General features: G+C 37.5%; 1 protein-coding gene across 5 annotated transcripts in view; it reads right to left on the bottom strand.

The window, feature by feature from the left end:
* The window catches only part of PGGT1B (protein geranylgeranyltransferase type I, beta subunit), a 53,002-nt gene that overhangs the window by 34,181 nt on the left and 2,463 nt on the right, over positions 1-16,358 (bottom strand). For all 5 annotated transcript variants that reach the window (XM_005857361.2, XM_014544302.1, XM_014544306.1 and 2 more), the window contains exons 2-4: positions 9,040-9,158; positions 3,237-3,304; positions 1,257-1,408 (exon numbers count right to left, since the gene is read on the bottom strand). In XM_005857361.2, the coding sequence (XP_005857423.1) occupies positions 1,257-1,408; positions 3,237-3,304; positions 9,040-9,121 (302 nt within the window). In that variant the 5' untranslated portion in view covers positions 9,122-9,158. The remainder of the gene's footprint in view (positions 1-1,256; positions 1,409-3,236; positions 3,305-9,039; positions 9,159-16,358) is intronic.

Below are 16,358 nucleotides of genomic sequence, written 5' to 3'. Positions count from 1 at the left end.
TTTCAAACTGCCAGCTCAGAGGCCGGCAAGGCAGGCGGGGAACGTTGGAGTCCTCTTTCACTGAAGCAAGCAAGCCTCCTGTTAGCTTCAAGCTGCCTGGCTGCCGGCCACCATCTTGGCTGGCAGTTAATTTGCATATTGCCCTGATTAGCCAATGGGAAGGGTAGCGGAGGTACGGCTAATTACCATGTTTCTCTTTTATTAGATAGGATACACACACACACACACACACACACACACACACACACATACATATATACAATCAGTAATTAGTTTATTGATCATGGTATTTTAACTTAATTTTCATCTATTTAATTAGTTTTAGAGAGGTAATCGCCTGTCTCTTATCTATTCCTTTATTTATACACTAGAGGCCCAGTGCACGGATTTGTGCACTGGTGGGGTCCCTTGGCCTGGTCTGCAGGGATCGGCCGCCAGCTCTCCATTCCCTGAGGGGTCCCGGATTGCGAGAGGGCGGTTCTCAGGTGATGCACCCCGGAATCAGGTTCCCTCCTCTCTGGTTCTGGGTGCATCACCCGAGAACCACAGCTGCCAAATCACCACAGCTTAGCAGCTCCTGCATTGAGCGTCTGCCCCCTGGTGGTCAGTGCACATCATAGCTACTGGTTGGATGGTCGAACGGTCGCTTAGGCTTTTATATATATAGATAAGGATAAGGTAGCAGTAAACACACTGTGTGGAAGTATTGAGAAATGAGCCACATGTACCTGATGACACAAATGTTTAGTATTATAGTAAATCCAACTAATGTCAATTTATGTTATATGTTGACATTAATTTTCCCCTCATCAAGAACTGCATTTTAAAAATACAGACAGGAAAATAGAGATAATAGTAGATGGGACAGAGAAATAACAACATAGCAGCAATTGTTTGCAAAGTCTTTTGTTTAGATAGTATAGCTACTGCTTTATCACTTCCAGGGCTTAAAAAAGTTTCACCGTAAAACTCTAGGAAAACTCTTCTTTAGTTAGATACACCACACGAACCATCAAATATTAATGAACTCATTAACTTCTTTTTCTATCCTTTAAAAATGTCAAGAAAACTACCTACACTAGAATATTCAATGCTCATCCCTTTCTCCTCCTATCACTGTCTTAAGGAATAAAAGTTCAGACTAATAATAATTTGTGATAAACTATAAAGTTCTAGTATATATTATATTCATTTTCTTTTGTTTCAAAAGACTTTCCTTTAAAAAAATAAATAAATAAATAAAGAATGACCCATACCTTCCATCTTCCAGCTGAAGAGCTCTCAAGCCTGCTAAGCAAGCTTCTTTATTTACTCGGCTTAGATCGTCTCCAAGAATAACTAAGCATGAAAGACCTGTGTAGGTCATTGCTATGTGGCCACTGTCATAAGGATGAGCTGTTCCAGGATTCTGAATTAAAAATGAATATGTTAATTAGTAAAATGAAATAAAAACTTATTTCATTAAACAATTTCAGTAAATAGGTAAAATTAAAATGTTGTCCATACTAATTTGTATAGACATCTGATTGAGAAAAGCAAACATCAACTTTATATATATTCAAAAAGCAATGGGCACACATGGTTGGAGACACCTTGGCAAATTCATGACTGTGACATAGTCAAGTAGTCTATGGCTAAAGGCAGAGGAAAAAAGTTGAAGTAGTGCCTCTATCAAATTATGTCATCTTCTCCAAAATCACTGCTATTTTTCCCCAAAATTTTGAAGCAGATGACAGCAAAACTTGCAGCATGCCATTTACCTTCAGATTGCAACTGGATATAAACCTTAGCATACTCAATGTATCCAGATACTAACTCAGCCGTGGGCAAACTACGGCCTGCGGGCTGGATCCGGCCCGTTTGAAATGGAAAAAACTAAAAACAAAAAAGACCGTACCCTTTTATGTAATGATGTTTACTTTGAATTTATATTAGTTTACACAAACACTCCATCCATGCTTTTGTTCCGGCCCTCCGGTCCAGTTTAAGAACCCATTGTGGCCCTCGAGTCAAAAAGTTTGCCCACCCCTGTACTAACTTGTAACCATTATAGGAGCAAGAAAATAATTTCTATTTTGTGAAACCCCTTTTGACAAAATGATGCTTTGCTATGCTCCCTAATGTAGAAAAATACTGGTATTTTGTGCACAGATGAAACATCTAAAAAGCCTGTGCTGGGTCTGCTTCTTTGAAGAAAAAAAGCTTTTCACTTTGTTAGGACTCACTGTTTTCTACACCTGCATGTGCTGGTACCAAAGCCTATGGTTATAATGCTGAAGATATTTTGCCTATTGCCAAAAAGGTCAACAAATTCATCACTACTTAGGTCTTTAATTACTGCCCTAGTAAGAGTTTTTCTTTTATTACTAAGAAATGAGAACCAAATATAAAATCCTTCTCTACACATACAAGTTCATGGGCTTCTTAGAGAGCAAGTATCCAGCACTTGAGTGCTTTACTTTCATTTTCTCCAGGGAATCACTAATAATTAACACACACACAAAATAGTAAGAGAGAGAAAATTTTTGTGACAATAGGAATCTCAGTGTATATGTAGTGTACATTCTTCCAGTAAGCAAGGTGGGCATAGCTTTCCCTTAAAGAATTCAGTTCATGCCCTCATTGGTTTGGCTCAGTGGATAGAGTGTCAGCTTGTGGCCTGAAAAGTCCCAGGTTCGATTCTGGTCAAGGACACATGCCTGGGTTGTGGGGTGCGCAGGAGGCAGCCGATCAAGGATTCTCTCTCATCATTGATGTTTCTCTCTCTCTCTCCCTTCCTCTCTGAAATCAATAAAATATATATTAAAAAAAAAAAAAGAGTTCAGTTTATAATATACATTACTAGAGGCCCAGTGCAAGAAATTTGTGCACTTGGGGAAGGGGGGAGTCTCTCAGCACGACCTGTGCCCTCTTGCAGTCTGGGAGGCCTCGGGGGATGTCCGACTGACAGCTTAGGCCCACTACCCCCCCTCCCCCGTGGGAGAGCACTGACCACCAGGGGGTAGCTCCTATGTTGAGCATATGCCCCCTGGTGGTCAGTGCGTGTCATAGCGACTGGTCATTCCACCATTCAGTCAATTTACATATTAGCCTTTTATTATATAGGAAGGATTAGACAGTTTTCAGCCATATTGAAACTGGGAAGCTTGGTTCTTTCTGTATCCTGGCTTAGTATTCTTTCTCACTAAAATCTCCCCACCTCCCCTCTCTTTCCTCTTGACCCAAACAGAACTGACCTTTGATGGATTGAATGGAATACCCAGGTATGAAGAGCCTCGGAAACCACAGCGATTTAGATTTGACCCTAGAAAATAAAAACTTAGACTTATTTAAAGTATCCCTTACTTTGTACAGATGCTAAACCAGTTCTATTACACAATCATTCAGAAAGAGACTATTTTAGTACCAAAGCTTTGTCACTATCTCCATTTTCATGCTAGCTAATGCTGAATGCTTACTATGTGCCAGGTCTCTCCTAGGTACTTTATAGAAATTTCCTCATTTAATTTCCAAACCAGTCAGGATGAAATAATGATTTTCTACCATGTACCTTTAGTTTACAACCCACCTCGCTATTACAAAATGCTTTTCTACTTTTCCTATTTGACCATTTTTCATGTGATCAACATATTCAATCCCTCATTCTACAGAACTGAAAGCAGAAACCCAGAAGTGACATGTTCAATGTAACTGTTGGTTGGTAACCCAAAGGATCTAGAATCCCAACTTCCCATCCAGTGTCTTTACTTTAACTCATTGCTCTTTACAGAGGAGCAAGCTAAAGATATAAACTGATCAGGTCACAGAAAATACATGTGCTTTGTATTTTAGTATTAGACAGACCTCATTCTGAGTCTAATAACCCACTTTTCTTTGAAGTATATAGAACACTACAAGTTGGCAATTAGTCTCTCTCTACTCATTCAAAATGTTTACTCATACAATTTTTTTTCTATCTAAAATTTTTCATTTTTCAAGGTATCAATGGAATATAATTGGGAACTTAAGAATATAGTTACATTCATAAAAAGAGAACTCTTGTGCACTGTCGTTGGTGGGAATGTAAAGTGGTACTGCCACTATAGAAAACAATATGAAGGTTCCTAAAAAAATTTAAAAATAGAATATGATCCAGCAATTCTACTTTTGGGTATATAGCCAAAAAAAAAATGACATCATTATCTCAACAAGATACAGTATATGTACTCTCATGTTCACTGCAGCATTATTCACAATAACCGATCTAAATATCCATTAACAGGTAAATGGATAAAGAAAATGTCTCTCTACACACACACACACACACACACACACACTCACGCAGAGGACTATTATTAAGTCATCAAAAAGAAGAAAATCCTGCCTTTTGCAATAATATGGATGGGCCTTGAGGGCATTGTGCTAAGTGAAACAAGTTAGAGAAAGACAAATACTGTTCTCACTTATATGTGAAATATAAAAAAGCTGAAATCGTAGAAATAGTAGATAGTGGTATTCAGGGACTGTTTTTTTTTGTGTGTGTGTGTGTGTGTGTGTGTGTGTGGCGGGGGGGGGGGGGGGGGGAGGGGGGGCTGGGAGGTGAGTTAGGGAGAAGTAGGGAGATGTTGGCCAAAGCATACAAACTTGTAAGACAAGTTCTAGGGATCTAATATACAGCTTGATGACTATAGTTAACAGTACTGTATTGTATATTTGAAAGTTGAGAGAGAAGGTCTTAAGTGTTATTGTCACACAGACACAAATAAAGGTAATTATGTGACGGGATAGAGGTATTAACTAACCTTATGTAGTAATCATTTTGTAACATATACATGCATCAAAATCAGCAGTTGTACCCATACCTCAATAAAACTGGAATAAAGTAAATTTTAAAAAATATAAAATTAAAAAATGGTCACACCCACAATAAGAAAATAATTATAGTTTTGATAGCTATTAGAAAATCAGCATGGTACACATATCAGGTAGGAATGTAGTATCAACAGGCTGGACATGTAGAGCTAATAAAAAGTCAAGCTGATTTAAAAATAGGCTCTGATCTGAGGAAACCAGCTTCATATCTCTTATGACTGGTACATGACTAATTCATAATAACTGGTTTTTACTCTTCTATTCTTTAAATCAGGTACTATTCTCTATTCAGCGTTATATCCCCTAAAATACATAGAATAGTATCTTATACATTAATTCTTTGAACAATTTAGGAAACCTTACCCACAAATTTCAAACTCTCCACCAAGCATCTTCTCCCATTAACAAAAAATTAAAAAAATATATTATCTAATGGTGACAATAATTTTGATGAACATGGTTCTCTTATCCTTGCTGAAGACTTTTAAATTGGTAAGCACTTAAGACTTGCCATTATATAAGGACCCATAAAAATGCTCATACCCCCTTCAATCCAGTAATGATACATCATGTGCACAGAAACACTTGCTGCAGTATTATAATGGTGAAAATTTAGAATAAATAAATACTCTCAAAAGTTTTACATTTTACTGGTTTATAACTTTTTATTTTTTAAAAGACTCCAATTGTAGTGTCTTTACAATGCTTGGCAGATAGTTGGTGTCTATTATGAGTTTAATAGTAAAACTTTAAGTTTTTCTCTGAGATATGACCCAGTCATCAGGAAGGAGCTAGTTTTGTAGCATAATAATTGTCTTTCATGTGCAGGCACACAAATAAGGGGATTGTTTTTCCTTATAGTCGAGAGCTAGACACTTATATTCTCTATTAATACATCTATAATAACATCTCTCTATATGCTCACACATAAGCTCACATATACACATTACATCCATGTACATATTCCCATTTTTGCTGCTGCTTCTTTCCATCTACCCAATTTCATTTTCTAAAGTAATCTGGATTTTTATGATATATTGCTATCTAAACTGCTTTCATGTAACAAAATAAACTAGTTTGACTTTATGGCTCTACCATGGTGTAGGATCACCAGATCAGTGGTTCTCCATTCTTACTGTGTACCACACAGGGATTGTTGGACAGGTCAAAGATAACAGACTGTATATACTCAAAAGAATACTATACTCCTATTAAAGTAATAATTAGAGGGAACTATGTAGCAACATGGAGAAATGTATACTGCCAAGAGAAAATATAAAAATATGTGCATTATGCTTATAATTAAACAAATGGTACTTATCATCAAAGCTCAGAAGAGAATAAACAAAATAGACACTGGATGATGGCAAGTTAGGATACTAGGTCCTTTTTTGTTACTAAGCAAATGTTAAGTATAAACTTCCCATTTATTCCAAATTTACAACTGGATGCATACTCAGGGCATAGTTTAAAATTCTTTGGAGATTATTAAATGGCACCATCTAGTGTTCCTATTCAGTAGTAGCAAAGCAAAATGAAAAAGGTCTGGCTGCCTAACAGACTCAATTGTACAGCTTCAAAAAAATAGATGCTTCTTAGGTCCTAACCCAAGTCCACATCAAAGCCCCGAGAATTGGGCCTGGACAATCATATAAAAAAAGAATAAAACAATTCCATGACACTATTTTTAAAAAAATATATATTTTATTGATTTTTTTTACAGAGAGGAAGGGAGACCGAGAGGGATAGAGAGTTAGAAACATTGATGAAACATCAATCAACTGCCTCCTGCACACTCCCTACTGGGGATGTGCCCGCAACCAAGGTACATGCCCTTGACCGGAACCGAACCTGGGACCCTTCAGTCTGCAGGCTGACGCTCTATCCACTGAGCCAAACCAGTTAGGGCTCCATGACACTATTAATGGTGGTCATGCCACTTAAATATAATTCAAAAGTGATTTGGTCATTTTCCTAACTTTCTAATCCCTATTTTAAAAGTTAGGTTTTTGCACTAAGCAAACAAAATTCAAGTGAAGAATATGGCAATTTTTTATGTAAAATTTGACATTTATATTTTATGACTATGGAAATAATTCTTCACAGGTCTCAAGAAACATGAGGTTTTCTAGTAAAAGGACACACCTTATACAACCTTTTTCAGGATGTCAAGAGAGACACAGACAAGGCAAATGTAATATCCAATAGCTTAAAAATGTTTTTGTAAATACCTATTTTCTAAATTTCACAGATTAGTTTTAGAATCGGACCTAGACCAATTAAAGAAAAGGCAGGTGAAAGACTTTCTTTCATAGAAATTAGAGCTTTAACAGTGTTTCATCCAACAAAATAGTAAATTGAGAATTTAGAATTACAGTTGGACCGTGAAAAGATTTGTGGTGTGGCCCATCGGACACTATGACTAGGGACAGTTTGGACCATAAACCAACCACTGTGGGATCTTTGCAATAAACTCTTGATCACAGTGCTTCCAAAAAGGTGCTCTACAATTTTTTAAACTTGCAACATGCTCGAGTTAGCCACAGGAAATTATATTTACATTTTAAGCATATTATTTTAAAAAGGCAACAATCTGCCCTCCCCAGTTTGGCTCAGTGGACAGAGAGTCAGCCCTTGGACTGAAGAGTCCTCGGCTGGATTCCAGTCAAGGGCACTTACCTCAGTTGCAAGCTCAATTCCATGCGGGAAGCAACCAATCGATGTGTCTTTCTCACATCGATGTTTCTCTCTTTGCCTCTACCTCTCCCTTCCACTCTCTTTAAAAATCAATGGAAAAATATCCTTGGGTGAGGATTAAAAATTTTTTTAAAAAATTAAAGGCAACAATCTGACTGAAAAATCTACTAAAAATAAAATCATTAAGCAATTTACCTTTTAATATTAAACCACCTTATCTACATTCCCAAACACTTAATCGTAATATTTTATGAGATCTATTAACGGACAGATACCAGTAATGAAAATAACAAAGGACTAGAAAACAGAAAACTGTATTCTAATTTTGCCTCTAGCCTTAACTAGCTATAATATTGTGGACAAATGACTAATCTCTCTGGAACTTAATATCCTCATTTGTAAAATGATGAACTATAATACCCCTTGCTCTATACTAGCTTAAAATTCTCTAGTTGTGCCCCTGATCAGAGAAAGGAGCACACAATTCCCAGCCTGATCCCTTGTGTTTCTTAAATACTTGCACAGGTTGATAAGAAGGGTCCCAAGCCTCCAATGGTCTGAACCAGGGGTCCTCAAACTTTTTAAACAGGGGGCCAGTTCACTGTCCCTCAGACCATTGGAGGGCCGGACTATAGTTTAAAAAAAAACTATGAACGAATTCCTATGCACACTGCACATATCTTATTTTGAAGTAAAAAAACAAAACGGGAACAAATGCAATATTTGTATTTGCATGTGGCCCGCGGGCCGTAGTTTGAGGACCCCTGGTCTGAACACACACGAATTACTAGGATACCACTACAGTCTTTACAACTCTGTAGTTAAGTGGAAGGTCAGGGTTAATTTTGATTGATTATTCACAATGTACTTGAGTGCCATACATGGCAGTCTCCACTAGGGACCTATTTATATATATACTTCAAAGCAGCATTGGGACTCTGAGTCAGAAGCCTGGGATTTCATGCTGGCTCTACTACTTAACATGTATGTGGCCTCTGTAACCATTTGTACACCATAAGCGTCTATAGATGCAAGCAGTGGACCTTTTTAAATTAAATTCAAAATATCGTGGCAGTTAACTGGTTAATCACTCCACCTCTCATTTTCCTCTTTTCAGACAGGCAGATCAAATTTAATAAAGTATTTGACAATGCTTTCGAAAATTATAAAATCTTAAATAATTTCTGCCAATATCAAATACAAATAATCAACAAGCAGTCATCAATGTGGAAGTGCACAACACAGGATGGTGCCACAACTGTGAATCTTTTAATCCCAGACAACTTTAAATTATTCTCCCAAAAGAGTAAATATTAGACTTGTTAAGTGTTATACTTGAACAGAATGGAGTGTTGCATTACAATAAAAACATAGATGAATAAAATATATTAATAGTTTATGAATAAATATAAAGATATGCCAATCCAACAACACATGTAATGCCAGGTACAACTAGTCACACTAAAAATAAAATGCTAAAAACTCACTCACTGTCTTCTGTGGGAAGGACCTGCAGGGAGTAAATCCACTCTATTATATCATCTTTGTTCACCACATCTAAGGAATCCAACATATCCAGCCCAGAGAGCGCAAAAAATGCAATTGTCAACCTAAAAGAAAAAAAAAGTAAGATTCCATCTTTACTAAGGAACCACTGAAGTCTTCCTGATTCAAAAACATAATAAATTCATTCTAATTTTCCAATAATTTAAACAAACCTCCCATCTTGCAAAAGTAAAAACCCCCCAATATATTCTCATAATTTAGTAATATCAATCAAACCTCTGCTTCAGTTTTTAAAAAAGGGATATTGTGGGGTGAAAAACTAACCCCACTCATCTGAATTTATTGAAGCCAGTATATTGGTAATATACTGAAGGCTAAAAGTAGACTTAAAAAAGAGAATTTCCCACACTTGTTTAGTAGAAATAAAGTCAAAAGCCTGGAAAAATATATAAAAATCTCAATTTTTACTAATTTGCCAAAAGTAATTATGCTTATCGCTGCTGCTTAAATCTTAAAAAATGTTAGAATAAATCAATTTTTATTCAAATTTGTTTACAAATAATGTCACCTCTTAGAAAAAACTCATAATGAATTTTGGAAAGAACACTTTAAAAAATACAAATACATTTCAAATCCATTCTCCCAAAGAGATCATTCTTTGATGGAATGAAAAACTATAAGACAGCACTCATTACAAGATTGTGTACTAAATCAGAAACCTAAACCTTATACTTTCATATAAAAACACTACCTTAGTGATTGCTTTTCACATAAAGAGCTTGTTATATATAATTCCTTTCATGTTGAGATGCATTCTACAATGCTGTTTAATTGAGCATGGTTATGCCACTCCCATATTCTAGTTTTTCTTATGACTAATATGGATAAATTAATACTTCAAATTATCTGGTCTGAAATCTTATAACAGAGCCACTTGAGTCATTCTGTAACCTTGTTAACAGAGATTCCAAAAGAGAATTCAACCTCAATGCCTAAGGTACCTATTATATATATTGAGTTCTTCCCTATGTATCTAGAATGGAATTATCTAGAATGGTATTACCAACTTGAGGAGAAATGAGAAAATAATCACTTTTTTTTTTTAGATTGTAATGTTTTCTCTGATCCCTGGTTGAAAAAAGGTGGCATCCATTAGCTAGTGGGAGGATAAACCAAAGATGAACTTAATCCCAATCAAAAGGGATTAAGGGCAAAAACTAACACTAAAAAGATATTGGTACACTTAAGAACAATAAATTTTGGGAAACTTACATTATTGAGATTACTATTACTGCATATTAGACACTGAGCTAGAAATTTCTCATACACTATCTGAATTTAATTCTAACAACCCACTGCAGATCCACCTTAATTTAGGGAGGTGATTCATCTGGTTAAGATCAGGATTAAATAGAGGGGGTTCCTGGAACACCTTCATATGGGAAGCTGTAATTGAGAGCTCAGATTTCATAGTCAAATGAGTTAGGTTCAAATTCTAGGTTGGCCAATTTACAGCCATATATAACCTGGGCAGGTTACCTAACCTTTTCTAAATCCTTTCTAAGTCCTTATCTGTAAATGTGTTACACCTCACATAGTTACTGTGCTTACCTACCCATAAGCAAGCACTCAATAAATGGAAGATACTATTATTGGTATTTTCTCTGTTTTGAAGGGATAGGAGTATCAATGACTACAATCACAGTCTCCTGTTACAGGCCTTTTCTCCAGATTTGGGTTGGCAACCTTTCTCCCCCAGGGAACAGCTCTTCTCTAAAACAAAATGATACTATAGACTTGAGAAAGACTTCTACCTAGTTGTAGCCAAGTTTGAAAATCACTGCTCTTGGTAATAAGTATATTTCACGAGGTAAGGTCTGCCTTATTCCTGGTATGAATGCAAATATCTACTGAATTAACTAACAAATAAAAGACCTGCAATACTACATCTAATCCTCCTGGAGAGCTCTCATAGGGGTTTCAGTTTTACTACAATCCAGAAAATGAATGATCACAATCAGATAAAATTAAACATCTAATAATTTAGCTATTAAAGCATTATTATAGAAAAAAAGCAAAAGGAAGACAGAAATAAAAATGGAGAACAACGTGAGATTGTTGATAACAATCTGTTGAGGCTGAATAAAATAAACACCTTGGCAGAGAAACCAAGATGGCGGCATAGGTAAACACCAGAGTTTGCTGCCTCGCACAACCACTTCAAAAATACAACTAAAAGATGGAATGGACATCACCCAGAACCACAGGAAGGCTGGCTGAAGGGAAATTCTTCAACTAGAAGGAAAGAGAACAGCATACCGAGGCTCAGAGGAGGCGCAGTGCGGAAAATACAAAGGTGCGGAGGTGCGCGTGGAGTGGGCTGGTGGCTGAGGGCGCGGTTGTCGTTTTCAATCAGGAGGGAGTCTCAGGCTCTGAGCTCCAGATCCGGGCGAGTCTCTAGGGACCCAGACTCAAACGGGAGAAGCGGGACTGTCTGGCATTGGTCGGAACGCGAGGGCAGCTTTCTCTCCGAGGTTTGCAGCCATTGCTGGGACTCTGAGAGGCTGATCCTCTGGAGACGGGACTGAGAGCAGCCATAACTGCTCCCTCCACCCGCCCTGTTGATCCCCTGCGACCCGCCCCGCCCAAGCCCTGCGCAGAGCCATTTGCCGGATAGCCTCAGGCAAAGGCTAGATTAGCACCTCCCCTGAGGACAGAAGTTTTTCCACTGCAGACACAGCTGATTCTCACAGCCAGTTGGCCTGGAGGTCAAATCCCCCTAGTATTAACTACAACAATCAAGGCTTAACTACAACAAGACTGCGCACAAAGACCACTAGGGGGTGCACCAAGAAAGCATAAAAAATGCGGAGACAAAAAAAACATGACAGAAATGGAGAATATAGAGCTAAAAAACGCACTTTTGAGGGCTTTCAATAATTTGCTAGAAACTGCCGATAAACTTGATGAGAGCCTCAAGAAATCTAATGAGACCCTCGATGTTGTGATAAAGAACCAACTAGAAATTAAGCATACACTGACTGAAATAAAGAATATTATACAGACACTCAACAGTCTAATGTGCAGCCAGCCAGGCTTTCCCATAGCTGAGGTTCTCCACTGGCAGCAATATTACTCCCCAAGGGAACATTCTGAAGATTTTCGGTTCTCACAAAGAGGGGAAGGTGCTACTGGCATCCAGTCGGTAAAGGCCAGGGATGCTGCTAAATGTCCTATGGTTTACAGGTCAACCTCATTAAATACAGAAATATCTGGTGGAGCCTGGCTGGTGTGGCTCAGCTGGTAGGAGTGTCATCTGGTACACTGAAAGGTCTTGGGCCTCGGGTTCCATTCCTGGTCAGAGCACAAACCTAGATTGCAGGTTTGATCCCTAGTCCTCAGTCAGGCACCTTTAGGAATATTTCTCTTTCACATCCATGTGTCTGTCTGCCTGTCTGTCTCCCCTCTCCCTCCTCCCCTTTCCTCTCTCTTTAGAAATGAATGAGCATGTCCTCCCATGAGGATTAAAAATAAATAAGTAAGTAAGTAAGTATCTGGTCAAAAATGTCAACAGTGCTGAGGTTGAGAAACCCTGATTTAAAGTCATACTGTCATCTGTTTATAAGTGTTACCTGAATGATCTGTTTTGCATTTTACTTGCTCCTGGATATGGAGACAAATACCAGAAATCAGTCATCTAGTGGTACCCTATTTTAAAATCTTGCATACTTAATTATTAAAGGCTTCTAAAAGTCCAGCATTTTCATTTCATGGCAGTTGAGACTATGGTTTATAGAATTAACAGCTACAGAGCAAAGCTTATGTTTATAAAATGAAGTGCTCAGTAGTGGCTGGCAGACAGGACCAAGAAGTCATCTGGGCCTCCCCCTAAAATAGATTAGGAAAGTATTCCTAAAAGGATTTCTGACCATGCCAGAGTTCTCAAGTAGTCCTAAAACTCTGAGAGGAAGAAAATGAAACAGGCCACAGGAAATAGAAAGGAATTTGGGGCTGTGGGCCTCTGGGAGAAATAATGTAGGATTTTATGTTGACCAGATGACTGCTACTTGGAGTATAGATTGCTGTGCAACCTGCTCTGTTGCAGGTATACAGAGAGGTAATCTTGTCATGTGTGTACCTAAAATCAGGCCAATGAGGTTATTTTTATTTTATTATTTCTTTGGAGGACGTTTCTCTAATTCTTTCTTTTTCCTAAAATTGAACTCTGAGTATGTAGTCTGAAAAACCAAAGCAAGCCAAGTCTTCCTGCCTCTTCTACTCTGAACGATACATATAAAAGGTAATCTCACATGAATGAAAAAGTAACATTTTTTGTCCCTATATCAAATCACTTCACCAGTGGAGCATAAATGATCTCAAAATTTTTAGACTTAAGAACAAAGCTCACAATCCAAGATTTAATATCCACTTGAGCTGACTAGTAACTACTTTTCAGAAGCTAATATAAAAGAAAAACCTCAGGTAAAACAACAAACAATATACATTTGAATTTTCATAGAGCAATTATTACTAGAAAATTAAAAATTATTTATTCTTATTTGTCAACAAAAGGAAAAAGGGAAATGAAATAATTTTGCCAAAATGGCGGGTCCGAAAATAAGCATCTAAATGCTAGGTCCAATATTAGCCTTCTTTAGAGTCAACTGTTTCATCTCTATCAGTAAAACGGAATGAACACAGGAACACCTGAATCATTGGTTTACTACCATATCCCCATACACAGGCACACATAGGCACTCAATAAATGTCTGTGGAATTGAACTGCAGTACTGGATAAGGATAACGTCTTTGTCAACACACTGTTTTATCTTAAAACTCTAGTATCAGTAGAAATTTTGTGACCAATCACCTTTGCTTAAAAGGTTGGAGCTTCTCCACAAGTATCTTAAAGTCAGTATGAATCATATACACCACAAAAGGACTTAATGCTAAACTAAGAAAAGACTGTAAGTCAGGAAACAGAAAAACTGAAAACTTTTAAAAAATCACTACAAAAACTGATATGTACAGATTATGTTTTTTTAAAAAATATATACTTTTATTGATTTTTAGAGAGAGAGAGAAAAGGAGAGGGAGAGAGAAACATTGGCTGCCTCGAACCAGCAATGTTTCGGTGCACAGGACGCCCAATCAACTGAGCCACACCAGCCAGGGTTGTACAGATTATCTTAAATGTATTATTAACTGAGCCATAAGAAACCAAAAATGATTTTTAAAAATTCTACTCAAGTGACAAACATGAGGCATAAAATATATGTAATTAATATCTCTTAACTAATGCAATGTACCATGATATTATATATCTATTATCTAATATGTAATGCCTGGTGTAGATCCTAAGATTATACTAATGTTATTAAATCAAGTATTAAATTGGCTGTTTAACCAAACATTTTTTGCTGTTTTACTTATACTGTGATCAGGATTACACAATTTACTGTCAATATGCATTAGTCTATGTGGTTTTGTCTATGCTGAAATTTTAAAGGGTAAACCAAACACACCTTCATTTTGAAAATCCAACCACAGACCTATAATAACAGCTACAAAGTTCAACAATCAAAATAGGATGAAAGATTTTTTTATCCAAATGCTATGAATTCACATAAAATTAATCCCAATAAGATATAAATGTATTTATCAAAATATTTCTTAACATCCTATATCCCATACGATTTTGGAATTCTTTTTAAAAAATTAAATTTATTGAGGTAACATTGGTTAATGATATTATATACATGGAAATCTTAAGTACAGGCATGGGCTCTGCTAGTCAATCAATACTGATGGATACAGAAAGGCATATAAATAATGCTTTACCTTTTTTGAACAAGAATCTGTTCATCTCTCAGGGCTCAGCTTACATTATTCAATAAATATTTATTTAATGCTTCTCATGTGCCCAAAACTGCTCAATGTCCCAGTACAATGCTGTCCACTAAGATTTTTCTGAGATGACAGAAAGAGAAGCAAAAGCCATTGCCAATGTGGTGACTGAGCATTTGAACTATAGTGGCTACTGTAAACAGAATGGAATTTTAAATTTAATTTAATTTTAATTAATTCAAATTTAAATAGTCAAAGGTGGCTAATGGCCACCATATTGGACAGGGCACCCCTAGTGTTAAATAAACAAGACAGACAAAGACCCTACCTTCATGAAGTTTACAATCCAGTATGAAAAAAATATATTAAACAAATAAGCCAATAAATGTATAATTTCGGGTGGTGACTGGAAGTGGTGTCTTTTGGAAAGGGTGATTAGAGAAGGCATCTCTAAAGAAATCTGGATTAGGTACTGCCCTTCTGATAAGCTCCCATGAATCCTACCTACACTAAAAGCATTGAACTCTATTGAAACTGCTTGCTTATCTTGGTCAGCTGTATTCCAGCACCTAACATACTAGTAAATGTTTCCTGAACAGTATGCAGAAATACTCTATAAAACTTCCAAAACTGACCCAGACACTGTTCAAAATACATCAAAGACCCAGAGTTCAGAAAATGTGGAGAGAGATCAGAGCAAAAACCACCTGCTCTTCCCATGCAGTCTCACGCAGCTTTGGAGCCTCACTTACAACAGCAACGCAGAGCAAAGCCTCCTCCTCCTCCCGTCCTTCTCGTCCCCAGACTTTTCCTCTGAATGACTAATTCACAGTTTCTCAGCCTCTGTCAGATCACACTCTCACTGCAAATACACTTTCCCAGGCTGCTTCAAGCAGCACTGCACCTCCTTCGCCAACCTTCTCTATCACTAGATTTCCAGTTCCTGGAAAGTCCATTTCTACTCAAACCTCAGAGGATCTCTGCTGCTCCTATACATCAAACACAAGACAGTCATTGGGTTACGAGTTAATGCGTCCAATACATGGTAAAGGATGGAAACAGACTTGTAGTGATGAGCGCCCAACAGCGTATACAGATATCGAGTTATAATGCTGAACACCTGAAATTTGTATGTTATTAACCAATGCTACCTCGGTTTAAAAAAAAAAAAGAGCCAATGAATTGGGAAAGGGCAACACAGGAGAGGCTGTTTATCTAAAATATAATGACAAACGCTTTGTCTTTTTCCTTTTATCCTCGAAAGTGATGAGGCCGGGAAGACGGAGTGAAAAAGCTCGGAGTGGACAGGGTACATGGTCGGGAAGTGAAAAAGGCGGAAACGGGAGCCTGCCAAAGCCCTAGACGTACCGCTCCCCAAGCCCTCTCGCCGCAGCTCCGAGGGAAGAGAGTGATCACAGGCCCTGCGGAGAGGGGAGGCGCGGGGCAGCAGGGCCAGG

This window comes from Myotis brandtii, unplaced genomic scaffold (assembly GCF_000412655.1).
Source record: "Myotis brandtii unplaced genomic scaffold, ASM41265v1 scaffold1105, whole genome shotgun sequence".
NCBI lineage: Eukaryota > Metazoa > Chordata > Mammalia > Chiroptera > Vespertilionidae > Myotis > Myotis brandtii.
This window is presented reverse-complemented; position numbering and strand designations above follow the sequence as displayed.